General features: G+C 47.9%; 1 protein-coding gene across 1 annotated transcript; it reads left to right on the forward strand.

Annotated features, from left to right (window-relative positions):
- Positions 1 to 586: 586 nt before the first annotated feature.
- Positions 587 to 8,232, forward strand: LOC311371296 (hepatocyte growth factor receptor-like; the record flags this gene model as incomplete). Its single annotated transcript, XM_084489453.1, has 3 exons — positions 587 to 808; positions 2,193 to 3,417; positions 8,105 to 8,232. Coding segments are annotated over exons 2-3 (1,352 nt in total), but the record flags the coding sequence as incomplete, so codon positions are not given.
- Positions 8,233 to 17,210: the final 8,978 nt, after the last annotated feature.

The following is a 17,210-nucleotide window of genomic DNA, read 5'->3' on the forward strand; positions in this document are numbered from 1 at the left end:
CCAAGTAGGCCTACGCTAACCCATAAACTGAAACTCGGTAGCCCATCAAGAGGTTGCATCAATGTCATCCTGTTATCAGGACTTCCAATCGACTCCATGCCAACTGCCCTGCTTTCAGGAAGCGGGACAAAGGGGTTTTGTGTGTGATTCATGCTCCAGACACTCTCGGATGGTTTAGCCTTTACAACCTACCTCATTATTTACGCTCGGGTGAGCCGTTTTAACACGACCAGCATCGCTGTGACTCACATGGGGTCGAGACCAGGAACAGTGGACCTCAGGTCAAACCCCCAATGCCTTTTTACCCCAAGTTTACAGAAGACTGTAAACTTGTTTTCTTCGTTTTACCTATGTGGTGTTTTCCCCCCACCCCCACTCGTTTTAACACCCATACCGCATGATTTCTTCAAGTCAACCGTTCTTTTGTGTTTTTAAATTCGTATAAATCATCTTGTATTGACGCGCTCCTGAAAGTCGCTCCTCTGGGGAGGAGGCGGGGCGTCGCGCGCGCGCGCCTCTGGATGGGGAGTTTCGACATCAGCGGGTTGAGAGCCAGGGTGACCCACAAGTCCCGTCCCGCGTCACACAGGTCCGTACTCTGCTGCTGGAGATCAACGATAAACAAGTGAAGCCAAGAGTTTTGCCTCTGGAAACGTGGAAGATTCGCTGTGATCATTTTCAATTAAAAGAGAGAAAGCAGAAGCGGACGGAGATAGGGCCGTTCCTCCGCATCAGTTTGGAATAAAGTCCCGCTGAAGGGGGTGCAGAAGGAATATGATTTAAACCAAAGCATTATTACAAGTTACAGGTGCGTACTTTTTGTATTTATTTATTTAATATCTCATACATAATTGACTTTATTCAGGTTATTGGAAGGCCAAATTAAGTTTGGGCACGTAGACCTGAGATGCTTTTCAACATCATTTTGACTAAAGTAGGCTACAAAAAATAAATGATGTCGAACTGACGTTGTCAGCGAATTGCTTTGTGTTTCAAACCAAGATTTAAAAAAACAATGTAGGCTGCAGTATACTAACGTCAAAAGCATGTTTCCTTCGACCGTGACTCATTTCTCTCCCAAATCGACACCGCTTTCCCTGATTTCTTGAGCCATTGTGTGCTGAAAAACGGACTTTATCCGCAAATCGATTGTACCAACTGCAGGTGCGCAATTTGCATGAGTTGATGTTTTGAGTCACCGTTTACTCATGCTTATACATCAAAAACAAAGGAGCAAGTTCAGCGTGAGATCAGTAACGCGCACCTGTTGGGTACATTATCATCCTTCAAGTATTTCTGGAAAAAAAAAACTGCGATTATGCCGTGTGTTTATTATTTTCCTCAATTCAATATCAAAGAAGACGTGTTGTAGTTGTTATTGTAATTGGTTTATAGTCGTTGATTATGAATAACCAGGTCCTCATGGAAATTAGTTGCAAATTAACTCCCTCGATCTCACACACACACACACACACACACACACACACAGAGACTCAGTAACTCTCTCTCTCTCTCTCAATCTTCATTTGGCCCTCACGCTGTAAAAGCATCTCCCTGTGGAGTTTCATTTAGGCGCTCGGGCTATTTATCATGGTGCACGCAGCAGGCTCAATGCCTCATGTTGTTTATTGAGTTTTTCTGCCGCTCCCAAAGGGACTCTGTCTAAACTTAGCCGCGTGCTCGTGTCGCCCTCCCATGCGGGGTGATTCAGCCCGTTGTCTTGCAATGCGGCTGCGGGAGAAAACGGGACCACTGGCCACAGAAGTGCAGCGCGGTCGAGGCTGTGCTGCGTTCACGCTCGTCATCTCCTCACACAGCTCCCTCAGAGTGTAGTCACAGCGCTGAGGCGACTCATTGAAATGTGTCGCTACAATGTCATCCGGTCATAACGGGTTTGGTGGCTTTACTGCTTTGATGAATACGTGTTTCTGTGTACTCCCGTTACCATACACCGCAAATATACATACATCCCGATTTATATAGGACATTTCAGACATTTTGACCCCCCTCATATAGTCCTCATGCCGTCTTCTATCTTCCCAGAGATTTCCCACACATTTGCCTCCCTGACACCGTGGCCAATTGGTCGGGACGTCTCTATGATGGATGGGTTTTTTTGCCGTGTGGAACAGCAGGAATGTCTAAGCCGAGTCATCTCTCATGTGTCGCCCCTCTCCTTATTTCTGGAGCAGGATGAAGTTCCTCTGGCTGGACGCTGCTCTCCTGGTGGCCGTGCTCTGGGCCGCGGGCCCCTGCGCGGCGGCCGAGTGCGACCCATCACCCCAGCCCTCCAAGCTCAACCTCTCCGTGACCTACGACCTCCCCGCCTTCACCGCCGACTCCCCCATCCAGAACATGGTGACCCTGAACGGGATCATCTACGTGGGGGCCGTCAACCGCATCTACGCCCTGTCCCCCAACCTCACCAAGCTGTCCGAGTACCGCACGGGGCCCCGGTCCGACGTGGAGCCCTGCGGCAGCAAGGGCGCCAACGCCGCCAACGCCAGCGCGGACAACCACAACGTGGCCCTGCTGGTGGAGACCATCTACGACAAGGGCCTCTTCAGCTGTGGCTCGGCCGACCGCGGCGTCTGCCGCCGGCACGTGCTGGACGACGGCACCCAGCTCAAGACGGTGGACGAAGAGGTGTACTGCTTCTCGGACCGCCGGGACCGCGGGCAGCCCAGCGACCCCAACCGGGTGGTGCGGCCCTCGGGCGCCCAGGTGCTCAACGTGGAGAGCAACGTGATCCACTTCTTCGCCGGCAACTCGGAGATCCCCGGCGCCACGGGCGCGGCGGCGGCGGCGGCCCGGGCGGCCGGCGAGCCGCACACCATGTCGGTGCGCAAGATGAAGACCAGCCAGAACGGCTTCACCTTCTTCTCCAACCGCTCCTACATCGACCTGATCCCGGCGCTGCGCGGGAGCTACTTCCTGCGCTACGTCTACTCCTTCCACAGCGGGCCCTTCACCTACTTCCTCACGGTGCAGCGGGCGGGCCGCGGCTCGCGGGCCTACCACACGCGCATCGTGCGCATGTGCTCCTCGGACCTGCAGATCCGGCGCTACGTGGAGATGCCGCTGCAGTGCATCTGCACCGACAAGCGGCGGCGGCGGCGGCGGCGGAGCGGCAGCCCGTCGTCGGAGGAGGACGGCGTCCGGGTGTTCAACGTGCTGCAGGCGGCGCACCTGGCCAAGGCGGGCCCCGACCTGCGGGGCGTGGAGGAGGGCGTCGACGTCCTGTTCGCCGCCTTCGCCCGGAGCGCGCCCGACTCGCCGGAGCCCACCGCCAACTCGGCCGTGTGCGCCTTCCCGCTCAAGTACATCAACGACCTGTTCAAGAAGTACATGCAGAGCTGCAACACGGTGGAGCCCTACCACTTCACCGGCTCCAGCAAGAAGTCCTGCTACAACGTGGTGAGTGGAACGCTTTTTTTTTTTTTTGCCTCATTCCACCATCGCTTTTTCCCGGCTGCTCTCAGGGTGTAGCGATGCGAATACAGGGTGAGATGGAGGGAAGGGGGCAGGGATCAGGAGAAAAGAGGAGAGTGGGAAAGAGAGGAGTAGAAGGGAGGGAACGAAGGGAAGAGAGAGAGAGAGTGTGTAGTTATCGTGCGGTGCGTAAGAAACATGTAATGTAATATCCTATAATTTACCGGTGGACTGAAATGGCACTTTAAAGAAATTGAATATCAAAGAGCAAGCATTTTTCTACACGTACACAACAGCTATACACATACATGACCAAGTGAAACACACACACACACACACACACACACACACACACACACACACACACACACACACACACACACACAGTATGTTTGTTGATCTGTTTCATTGTCCGGTCGTACTAAGACCTTGAGTTATTCTCGTACTAAGTTATTCTATTGTATTGTTGAGGATCTCCTGTGACCCATGGTGTAAGGAGGGGAAGCATGAAGCTGTGGGAGTCAAGTGTATAGGTCACCTGCTCACCCTCGCCCTATAATCTGTCACTATGCAGTGGGTTAATAGGTTGGATCCCCTGATCAATAGAGACATTAATTTAACTGGCCTGCAAGCTGCCAGACCACCTGTCGATAATGATGGAGCACATTTGCCCTCTCTGGCGTCACTGTTGACCTAACCTGGGTGGGGGGTGTTCTGTAATTCCAACAATTTGGCCTGGAAATTCGGACATTGTCCATACACGGATTGAATAGCATTATAGGGGACATGATGAACAGGAAGGCTGTCACTCTAAAGGAATATGGAGGACGTATTAGGCCTAGTGTCATCCAAGCAAGAACCTGTTAGTGTTTGTGTTCTTTGTGTGGTTCTCTTGTCTTCTCAGGCACTGGCCAGTACCTCTTAACTTTTGGGCACAGACGATTTGTTCTACTCTTCCTTTGTCTATCATATGATCAGTTGTCTTTTTATATTGGAGGGTTTTGTTTAGCAGGGGTTGTCATGGTGATGTCACCCCCTGAAGACCACCCATGTTTTTGGTCTGGTTTAACACGAAACCTTCGGGGGGCTTGCTGGAAGTTCTTAACAGTACAGAGGGGTCCCGTGTTTACGGAGATGGCCATGGACGTGTTGCACTGAGGTCACTGAGGGAGGGGGGGGGGGGGATGGGGGGGGTACAGGGACTGAACGTCAACGGGGTGAGAGTATTATGGGATAGAAGCCGGGCATATCTGACTGTCAGCGAGCCGTGAGGAATGGCTGAGAGGATAACAGGACATTAGCAGCTGGGGCGAAAAACGATCTCATGCCCTGCTGTGCAGGAGGGGACCCACCCCTGCTGAGGCCCCACCCACCCAACCCCTCCCCCCCCACCCTTGTCCCACCTCTCACCCTCACCTGCTCCTACCTGGAGGAGGGGGACCTTGGACATAACTTTGAAGTCATCAATCAACCCTAATAGAATTCGTTAACATGACACACAGCAAAACATATCAGGACAGAGCCCTCTCAACATGTCTCTCTCTGCTGTTCTGTAAGTGGGGGTGATTGCTTTGTGCATTCATAAATGCATCTCACTGCATCAGTTTATTTTTCTCTTTCCCGGGAAGGAAAGTAGGCCTGTCCAGTGCAACACAATCATGACAGGACTTGTACTTTAATAACGCTGAATTTGCCCCCATCTCTGCACTGTGGAAACAACAAGAGTGTCTTGCAACATCGTATTACGAAGGGGGCAGACCAAACGTGACCTCAGTGTTCCTGGAGGTGCAGTTGAGGTGTTTGTGTGTAATTATCATCTTCCAGACGGTTCCAAATTTCACGATCCAGTAGTTCTGGATGGCAGAACAGCTGTCCAGCATTAAAGGCGATTACAGCACTGTTTATTCATCAATACAACAAACTTTAAACCACACACCCACCAAAATACACGTGTGTCACACACACACACACACACACACACACACACACACACACACACGCACACGTCTCACACGCACACCAAAACATCATGCTTTTCAATGAGAGGATGATCAAACATGCTGAATCCTATCAATCCCTCCTGGGAGATCCAGCTGGGGATCCACCGGCATGCCAAAAGGGCTTTTAGCATAACATGATTGTAAAACACTGACACAAACTGTCCTTTTCTCCCCTCTCTGAGAGATTCGCTTGCTCCGTCTTGTTTTTGTCCCGTCAGGTCAAACAAAGCGCCCATGACAACTGCCAGAGATAGAACACACATGCCAGTAAACGGCCGCGGACCTGATCCCAATAAAGCAGTGCTAATCCTGCAGTTGAAGGATCCTAGCATCGCGCCGGCTAATAGATTTACAGCCCCAGTGGCAGACGGCCGGTAGGCAGGCCGTCACCTATCATGTCTTACGATAGACGATAACAGAGAGCGGCCATAAAGCGGCAGCCGTTGTAAACGCCCCAGAGAGGCGCTCTCAGCCCCAAAGCAGTCCCGGGTTTATTTTTGCCTCTATGGCATCGGAGGCTGCCTCGGGTGGGTGAAACGCTCCCAGTCGGAATTTGGATTAGGTTGAAAGCCCTGGCGTGGGGGAGGCAGGGGGGATGAAAGTTTAAGTGGTGGTTGTCAGACCCGTAGTTCCTTGCTCCAGTTTAGGGAAGCCAGACATGATAAATGATGTAATGATGAGTGGCTCTCTTTTACCCCTGTCGCTGTGATGGACTCAACCTTCCGTGTGGCTCTCCTGGTTTCGCTTCCAGCGTGTGCAGGCCTATTCTATTCTCGTCTTGAGGGGAGCACCCCCGCTTACAGGCAGGGCTCCGGATGGACAGAGTCGTCGCTGTCTTTCTACGTTAAAGGATGAATCTAGACAGCGCCACTTATTGCAGCATGTGGGAGTCAGCTCATCTGTTCTGATGGGCGAGCTAATGGGACCACTGAGTCATTCTGCTCTGGATAAAAACATTATTTTGACAAGAGGCGGATGCAGTGTCATGTTGACATGGGAATGTTTCTGTGATGCAATGTGGGAAAATTAACAATTCAATGCAATGAACAATATACCTGTATTTTGAATGCATTGAAGTCATCTATAGTTTGTTATTTTATTAATGTGCCAATGTCCTCCTCATCGTCACCTCTTGAGTAGGAGAATCTACCTGTTCAGGTAGATGTATAAACTCTGAGGTTTTTCTGTGATGTAGGGAATACAACTTTAGTTTTACTAAACTATTTCATTAGGCGTTCATTGTGCTCCTCATAGATATCCTGCACATCCAAAGGCTCTTTAAACTATTGATCCGGCTCACAGAATGTGCTGTTACTTGACAAAATTGGTTTGTAAAAAAAGAGGCAATTTTGCTATGTAATAAATACTTTAGAGGAACCGAAAACCCTGTCCGATGCCTAGCAACCACCCTCATACATCTGTAGAGTGAATATGAGACACTTTAGACTGAACGTAAAAAAATAAATAAAAAAAGAACTACGTTAGAGATCAAAAATATCATTGAGTTACCATTGATTCTGGAACAAAAAAAAAAAACACACACACACCAAATGCTGATTGCTTTTAAATTCAATTTGGGACTGACTGATTACAGTGTGTAATATAATTCAAACTGGGTAACATTTTTGAACCATGGTCATTTTAATCTGCCCTCCTTTTTTAATGAACGCTTTGTAATCGCTGGTTTGAAATCAGATTTAATTTCCATGGCCACAGAGTTTGAAGAAAAGGTACCCACCACACAACAAACAACACCCTTCTCACTTATCTCTAATGGTTCCTGGTTAGTACAAAAATAACATAAATCAACATTACATAAATCCAAATAAATCCAGTGTGTAGAATGTAATATGATACAACACCAGTCTTGGGTGTAGAGAGGATAATAGATTAGATCTGGTTTTAATGGTCGGAAGTTGAGCTGAATCAGATGCGCTGCTGTATGAACCCATGAAGAAATAGTGTTCCACATTCATATTCACGACAAATGGAACCATGTCTTCAGTGCAACATGACCAACCAGCAGGGACACTGAATTACCCTCAAGGGAATCAACCATTGCATGTGACTTGTGTTAGCCATAAACACATTAATATTATTCTATGTACGATAGATCTGTTAAAGCCTCTTTGTCTATGCCTTTGGGTTTTCAGGTCAGGCCAAATGAGTCAAACTGATGCATCTCCCTCATGGCATCTATCCTGGACCACCCCTTTAGCCTAATTTCCCCTCTGTATCGTACACTGCAAATATTTCACTGAGTGGATCAAACCACGGGCAAGCATGCAAAAAGGGTAATTGAATAGTCTGTTTCAATTGAGTCGTCTCATTTGTTTATCTCGAGTTACTCAAATACATGCAACGCTCACTGACTCCGTTGACGTTAACTGACGCCAGTTATAAATCCCTCGTAGTGCCGTTTAAAAAAATAAATCGAGGCTTTTAAGACGTTGGCTTAACAGTGATTTTTAGAGATCACAAGTAGCAGCGATCCTATTGGTTGACCAGGCCGGTAAACAAAGCTGAAGCGCACCGCTGCCGATCCCGTTGGCCGCGCTGTGGTTGTCACGCTCTAGCTTAACATGCCACAACCTGCGAATACTGTCACTAAGCTGCCATTAATTCAGCCTAATTCTCCCCCCCCTCCCACACCCACACCCCTGTTCTGGCAGGAGAGGAATTTGCCATCGCCCTCCTACCAGCAGATCCGCCCAGCCCAAAAAGTCACTTTCCTCACCGTGCCGCGAATGCGGGAAGTGTCTTCCATCGCGTGGCTCCAGAGAAGGAGACAGAGCAGGTGGTCAGGAGGTGTTGTTGAGCAACACGCCTTCTGCCCCCTCCCCCCCACCCATCCCTGCTGGTTTTGCCTTGCATGGCTGACACCTGTTGGTGTGCAAATGTGTGTGAACATGGGTGTGTGAGAGTGTGTGTGTGTGTGTGTCGGGGCTTAACATGCAAAGGGCTTCTAGTGGCCATCGGGACCAGAAAAGCGCTGTGCGATCGCAGCGCCGTATTCGCAGTGGATTCTCAACCTCGGAGGCAATAGCGAACGATTGAATGGGAGAAATGTGACTGTGTCCCATTGATTCTCCTGAGCATAAGATCAACAAATAAAGGAAGCGTGTGAAGGAGAAGTGCAAAGGCCTCTGTGGCTGGTCCCTGGGTGGGCTCCCACTGAGGAGGAATCAGCAGTGCTGGTATCCACAAGCCTGGGCTTGCTCACGGGAGTCCATCATCCAGCAGAGCCCCTGTGCTACGCTGCCACCTCCAGAGTTCATGTTCTCGAGGTGCTTGTCCTGTCCTGCCCTCCTCACTCATAAGCCCGTGTTTTTGATAGGAAGTTAATCGTGGAAAAATCCACACTCACACAGATGCAGGTACATCTTGCCTCGATAAGAGTTCAACTTCCAATGTGTTTGTGTTTCTGTGTGTGTGTGTGTGTGTGTGTGTGTGTGTGTGTGTGTGGTTAAGATGGGTGGAGAGGGAAGAAGCGATATGTGTGAACAGAGAGGACAAAAGAAAGGGACAGAGAAATGGAGAGTAATAGGTAGATTAGGATCTGTTAGGATATGTTTTTCATCCAATGTAACTCAACAACACACACCCGTACCTACGCACGTACAACCTGGCAACCTAATGGTACGCCTAGTAGGCACATGCAGCAACAAGCACACATGCCCACAAACACACACTCTCCCAGTGTAGCAGTTGTTATGTTATTTGTTGCTTGTTGATAATAAGAAACACGACCACCAGGGCCTCATGGAAATTTGTTGCAAATGAACTCCCTCACTCGAGACACAAACACGAACACACTCTCTCACTCACTCACTCACTCACTCACTCACTCACTCACTCACTCACTCACTCACACAGCCCTGTACACCAAATCATTGAGGCTGGTATCAATGATTCATGTAATTCATATGACTAATGTTTAGCTGTCTGACAAGTCTTTTGTTTTGTTTTCATCAACCCGACAACAACACGTTTTAACAAACATAAAAACACACTTTGAACGTTCACCCCCCATTCTGTGCACATCTGCCGGCGATTCCAACACAATTCCAGCCTTACGTGTTTTCACATTCGGCCAAGGCAAGTGTTTATTTTAGCTCTTAAAGAGTTAATCATTAGCGAGAGGGATAGAAGTTTCTGGTTAGTAAAAAGACACAGTATGTGTGTCTGTTAGTCCAATTCTGCAGCCTTCTGTGTGCACTTCTTATCAGGCTCTCTAGATAAAGATGGAGTAGTTAATACCACGGCTGTCTCCGCTTGCAAGCTGTCTTCCAACAACCAGTGTGGGAAATAACCTCCAGGAACCATAAGGAACAACGAGGGGGGGTGGATTCGGGACGGGCGACTCAGAGTGGCGGCTGGTCATTTTTATGGTTATATTTTTACATTTGAAGGGGCACTGAACACTGTTTAGGGATGTGGTTGTGTGTGGAGCCCAGCGAGCTGTTAACCCTGCAGACAGGGCTAGAATGCACTGCAGCTCATAAACAGCTTTATGAGTGTGTTCCACACATAACACCCTGATGCTTGTTTTGGCTGCTTTACTTTGACTGCTTCTTAAGGTTACAGACGAGATACTATACCCGTAATGCACTCTTACAAAAAAGATATTTGCACTGATGCTTAACATTTCAAACAAGATTATTCTATCATATTCGGTTGCAAACAACATACTTTGGTCCAACTTAAAGTTGGACTAAAGTATGTTCAAAGCGTGTTCGATGTTCAAAGTGTTTTGAGTTGAGTTTCCAAACTCTGGAAAACAATGCAACTATAATCAAGCCTTCCACTCACAGTAATGTAATCTTTTCCCCCTTCGTGAAAGCTTGTCTCTGAAGACATTTCCTAAACGCTTCGTCTTCCTACCCACAGAGAGACCATGCCGTAGCCCCGGGCTATACGAAGCACTTGTTTGGTGCAGTTAAATATGAAGCTGCCCTGCTCTGCTGAGCCTCATGCGTCATGGCTCAACATCACGACCATGTCGTGCCCTCGCCACTCCTCTGTTTCACCACATGACGAAAGAGTTCCTCATCCTCTGCTCAAACCGGTCTTCTGGATGAAGATGCATGGCAACCCACCTGCCCCTGTGGACGTGCACCTTTTCCATAACCCCCCCCACCCACCTGTGTTACCAGTGGCAGCCTAGTTCCTACCCTGGTGCCCCTGGCCCTCTGCCTGCTCATTTGGAACGGAGTCAGTTCAAATAAACTGTGGCAATGTTCGTGAGACGATTAATGACTTTGGATTTGGCGCTCGCATTAATATATGTCCTCCCTTTTTGAATTGCCTGTCAAGCAAGTTTTGCTCTCAAGGCAATGTTCACCGTCATATGTAATGGAATAAAAACTAATCAAATAGATTAGGCAAACAGCCCTGAAGCAGGTGAGTCGACTGTTCCTCAGCAGGGAAAGAAAATAGTCTTCAGGCAAAAGAGATCACTCCTTTTGCTACATTTTTGATTATTAAGGCAAATGCTGGATAAATACACATAAGGCCCACATTCTATAAAGGGTTTTATTGATGAAATTCTTCTTTATTCACCCTCTAAAAACCCCATATCCTTCAGTCATACTAGCACACACAGACTCAGCTTATATGGATTCCAGCTTCAATAGATAGAAAAAGGTAAGGTGCACACTGCCCTAACAAACATCATCAAACACAACATCAGGCTAGTGTGCCACGATGGTTGGTGGGTGTCGGCTGTTTGTCTGATGATGGATGCAGAACATCAACGTCAAATCGGTGTAAGCAAAGTTCTAAAGTTGGGTGTTGGATACAGCTTAAACCGCTCACCAGCACAATGCTGGTTGGTGAGATGAGATTATGGGTTTTAGTCATCAAAACCAGACAGGACTTCTCCTTTTTGTACCAAGAAATGTTCCACCTCTCTTTTCCTTTAGGAGCAGACACCGATAGCCCATAAGTAGGTTCACATAAGTAGGTGGATGCCACGCCATTCCACAGGAAACAGGGCTTTTCCCTGGAAGTTGGGGTCCCTGATTCCATTCACTCAGTAATCCCCACACAATGGAAGTGAGGGGGATTGAGCCTGAATGTGGTCTACAAGCATCAAAGGGGGAATAAAGACGCACAGGACCCCCACGACAACCAAAGCCCACGAGAAATAAAGCCCTCCCCATCCCACCACCACCAACCCCCTCCCCCAACAAACCCACTCTGAGACAATGGGCCACAAACCAGGGTGTTGGGGTTGAGGGGGGGTGGTTGAGGGTGTCGGTTGTGGACTCAGCAGTACCTAGCGTCTCAGAGGGATGGTCTCTGCAGGTTTTGATCTCGTCCTGGGTTTGAGTCATATTGCCGGAGAGACAGACAAGCTTATACCTGAAGGGGGCTCAAAAGCTGTGTGTGGAGATAGGTGTATCCAAGCCTAATGGACAACCGCTGCTAAGGCCTAACAGGGAGAATCAAGAAGGAGAAAGGTTTCGGAAATTCCTTCCTTCAAAGTATCCCGAGGGCGTTTGTAAGATTCCGTGGACGGCAAAATTAGTTTGTGTCATGTTGATACATTTTGGACATTTTGGATTTTGTTTTTATGGATGTGATGGGATTGGGTTTCGTTCCTGCACACTCTGAGAGGGCACCGCACACGTTTCAACTTGTTTAATGTTCAGCATAAAGGAAGACAACATCACTTGTCTTTGTTTCAGAACATATCAGAAACATATAGCTGCTGGCTGTGTGCTGGGGAGTGGAAGATGCACTTGAACTCCCTATAATCCGACATGATCCCGATGTGTGTGTGTGTGTGTGTGTGTGTGTGTGTGTGTGTGTGTGTGTGTGTGTGCGTGTGTGTGCCTGTGTGATTGTGTGGGTGCGTGCCTGTATGTGATTGTGTAAGAAATACGATTGTGCCTGTTTTGTGTTTATTTGCATAAGGGGCCATTTTGCTTTGCAAAATACAGAAAACATCTTCCAGCTTCTTAACAACCAGAACAGGCCCCGGGACACCAATGGGTAAAAATGGCTGCCGCGTTGCAAGCGGGCTCGAAATGCATTTCAACAGTTTATGAGTCTATTTTCTTAACATCGGTTTTCATAAAGCGCTGCATTCAGCAACTCTTTGATGAGGTTTCTGGGCTGTTTATTTTTGCTGCGCTCTTGAGCTGCGGCAGCATTTCCAAGCATAACTCCCACCCTGTTGCATTAGCTTCTTCTCTGACACACTTGGCACACAAGGTGAATACGCCATGGAATGCAGCCCTGCAATTAACACGAGTTCTCTGGGAACCGTCCGTACCGCTGTCCCCCCGTCGCCCTTTTGCTCCGGCGTCCGTCTTCCTGCCCGGGCCATGGTTTGTTTAATTTCCCACTGCCCGGTGCTGATCCACTATCGGTATTGAAGCGTAGCGTGTAGAACCATGCCTGCTAGATCCCATCTCATCTGATCAGGGAGCGAGGAGAAAGGAGACGGTGTTGGCTGCCTGATAATCGTCTGTCTTTAGGCACCCAAACACTGGGGGGTTTATAGAAGCCAGGTTATTGGGATTGGGTTGGAGACACACACACACACACACACACACACACACACACACACACACACACACACACACACATACGCATATGTGTTCATACACACACACCATTGCATGCATGCAAACGTCAGCACCCGCTCCCGCACACTATTGCATGCAGACACAAACACACACACACACACACATTAATCGTACACACACACACACACACACACACACACAGACATCATCACATGTGAGAGCGAAACCTTTAATCTGTCTTCCTGCAGCAAATCAAAATATATGAGCCAGAAAATGAGCGTGTGAGGGGGGTGGGGTCGAGGGAGATAGCAAAGAGAACGGACAGCAGATATAAAGATGAAGAGGGACAGATACAGGAAGAGAAATGGAGGGAGACATTCAGAGAGAAATTCATAAGTACACTCAGATAAACTGTCACAGATAAACATGTCCATGGAGAGGCCAGCAGACTGCTGTCTTCATGTCTGCGCCTCAAAACGAGGGATAGGCCCTGATGTTGGCTCCCACGGATGGATTTGATTATTCCAGATTCTTAGGAAGCAGGAATCTGGACAACAGGTTTTTTTTCCCCCATTCTATTTGTTTTTTATGCTGCATAACTTTGAATCCTGTGGATTGTTTTTCATGATTTCACGGTCTTTGACAGCTGGGAATATTTCTGAGCGGGCCTTCCTTAGCTTTAAGAGCCAATTAGTTTGGACACTTTCACTGAAGCGGGCACAGTGGTGTAACAGCCGGGACCCCTGAGTACCCCAACATAGTGGCTGCACCAATCAATACAAGAGGCTAATGAAGGCATGGGACTAAGCTATGGGAGTAAGCTAATAAAGGCATGGGAGTAAATGATGAGCAGTGCCAACTCCACATCGCCTACCAAGCAAGCAATAATTCTTCGTTTACACGGGCGGGTGTCTCGCACTAATTAAAGGCATGCGCAAAGCTGGCTGCTGCCTCCATGGAAACCTAGCTTTGGAAAATGAGTGAACTACTTAGGAATTGATCTTCTCTCTTCTCTTGTTTTTTCATTAGAATAATTTATTCTTGATCAAACTAGGTCTAAGATATAATAATGATATATATTTATTTGATATCTCTTCATATATAATGAGACGTATGAAACAAGTAACATTTTGCATCAGACCGATGAAAAGATCGAAACAACACGGAGAAAGTGTCTGGGGTCTGGGGATGAAGGAACGACTGGAGGCAAACCACAATATGCAAGACCTACACACCTTGATATTCATTCCCCATGCATAGCCTTATGTAATGCTTTTCACATGCCACATATGAGTGCTTATGAAAAGCGCCCCGGATTCGCCTGTGATCGCGGCATGTAACCCTATATGGTCTGAGAGATGGGGAGACAGTGTTCGTGTGGAGCAAAATAAATGCCATGTTGGGGAATTGTTTCTCAATGTGTTCCAGATGAATGGCACTATATGTCAGCGTCTGCTGCTGCTGTAGCTGACGTGAGTATCCCGGAGAGAGAGGTTGATCTGTGCCGCTACTGCACACTAGAACTGCCCCGTTCAACGCCGGTATAAGCGGGTGTCGGTGGGGGGCCAGCGAGGGACAGAGGGGAATTATATAAAAGAGGCTTCTGTGAATAGCGCCCCCAAAAAAAACATAAATTCTTTGCTGTAAACGGACAGCAGCTCGCTGCATCTCGTGCGCCTCAATGTGTTTTTGTGTCACATAATTCCTACTGCCCCGCTCTCCAGAAGTGGCCGCTGAGACACCGTCGTTGATCTACGCGAGAAGAGGCGAGCTCTGACAGACAGGGCTGACAAACGGCTCCTCGCCAGAGACTCAGTGAGGATGTTTTAGTCTCTGGAATGAGGCGAGGGAGATGGAGGGTGCAGCAGCCTCGCGGTTCAGATGGTGGCGCTTCATGAAGTTACAAGTGATTTGTGCTCCCATACAGACCCGCCAACCCCACCCACTTAAGTGCATGCACACACACACACACACACACACACACACACCACACACAGCACACAGCACAGCACACAAACACACACAACTATGAAGATTAACAACACTGACAACTGTGTGTTTGTGTGTGCGCTCAAAGGAGGGGTTGTGAGGCATTGAGCATTTTGGAACCAAATTGTGAAAAGTTTGAGTGGTGGAGAAACGAGCACTCGATGGAGCCTAGTAAACCAAAGGAAACGAGAGAGAAGGAGGCATAAGAGCGGCTCTGTAGAACAGGTGTTCGAGGAGCTTCCAGTCTCTCTTTCACTGGCTCTCTGTCTCTGTCGTTTGCTTTTGCTCTGAATGAAAGAGAATGAGTTTTTCTATAGATCTTGGATGTATGTAAAAGTGTAGCTTTTTACACGTTGAAATACATCACAATTCAATTGTATATAGATTCAACACAATGTTATTTAGTGCTTTAATGTCAGACTGGTATGTATAATGCAAATTATATGTTAAATAAAGTAAATAATGTAACATAGAAATCCATCATTCTTGATTGAGATTAATATCTCAAAAAACAAAACAGTGCAAAACAAAAATGTACAATGACCAAAAAATACATAACCTCAATAATCTGAAGAGAAGCTGAGCATACATGCAGATGCACAGTTATCCGCACATCAAGGAAACAAAAGCATGGGCATGCAGACAAACTTCCACAGAAAATTAACAATGAAAAAAAAAAAGAACAATGAAAGTGTTTCCAGCATATTTGCATGTGGGCACGAACACACACACACACACACACACACACAGTCACACACAGTTACACACACACACAAACACACAGTCACACACGGTACGGTCATTATAGCTGAGAGTCATGTTGCAACATCGCTTGTGTTTTGAGTCCAGGTGGAATAAAGCCTACCCTCATATGTTCACAACACTATCACACACAAACACGCAGACACACAACCACAAACTTCCACAAACGTCCGCATACTCACACACTCGTTTCCACATACATAGCCATATGCGCAATTCTGCATGCCTGTGAATTTAGCTTTCGGTAAAACGTGCATTTTCACACACCCCGACGACAGGCCAGCCTGGTGGCTGTCTGGGCCCTACAGTTGCCACGGGGCCCCGGGGGTCAAAGGGCTGTTATTCTAGTGAGAGTGCCAGCTGAGGTGCAGGCTGGGTCCGCTGCGGAGGCCACGTCTGTTCTCAGCCCCGCCGCGGCTGCCTTATCACTTTCAAGGCAGTACAAACCTAGAGAGCCAGCATGGGGCTATCTGAGAAGCATGCATGGTGCTATGTACTGCTAGGATGGCAGGATGGTCTCATGCTTAAAGGTGTTGGGACAGTTTGTAAGGTTCTGGGTTTGAACCCCAACCCCCCCCTGAAATTTCCCTGAAGGTTTCCATGAGAACGCTAACCTATCCTCACCCATTCCTGCTTATTCATTTCATGACATGTATGTAAAAGGACATACAAAACATGCCTATATGGACTTGCTTTTATGCCGACAATGGCTGTACTGATTTGCATAACCATGCATCTGTTGAAAAAGTTAAAACCGGTTGAAAAGGTGATGCAGTAATGCAGGCAAACATCATGCATGTGTTTGCATAATTTTCTCCTCACGTATGGAAATATCCCCGCCGGTGGTCTCTGTCAGCAGGTTCTATTATTGTTGTGTATATGTATGTGTTCAAGCCTCACTCCCCATTTCATTGTGCTCCATTTAGAAAGGCCGTCAACTACTATGTTTTATATTTATTATTCATATGGTTATACGGTTATGGTTGGAATGGTTCCGCACCATATCTACTAATAGTGTCTGAATCTTTCATCTTTAAAACAGTATAAACGTTTTAAAAAAAATAACCCAAAAACGGGACGGCACCAAAAACAATTTCAGCCAATGAGACGGCACCGGAGCCATTGTGTTTAACATGGTCGTCTTCGGTTACCCTTTAATAGGCATTGCAGTGTGCACTCACACTGCAGGGCCCTGCAGGTCAGACTGAGCAGCGCTATAGGGACTATCATAGTGAGCTCCAGCGCTAGCGCCACGCAGATCTGCTTTCACTCCCTCTCTCTCTTGACCTGTGTTATGCCGAGGGGCACGCAGCCTGGTGACGCTGCTTGGCTCAGCGCTGAAACTCTAGCACAGGCCCGTTGTGTGATCGGGACAATAAGCTGGGGCTGCTTTAAGTGTGTGTGTGTGTGGGGGGGGGGCCAAAGGTGTGCAACATCTCGCATATCGACCCCTCGGCGCCGGGTTTGACTGCAGAAAAACACGTTTGTG

This window comes from Micromesistius poutassou, assembly GCF_964030765.1.
Source record: "Micromesistius poutassou genome assembly, contig: SCAFFOLD_4809, whole genome shotgun sequence".
In the NCBI taxonomy this organism is placed as follows: Eukaryota; Metazoa; Chordata; class Actinopteri; order Gadiformes; family Gadidae; genus Micromesistius; species Micromesistius poutassou.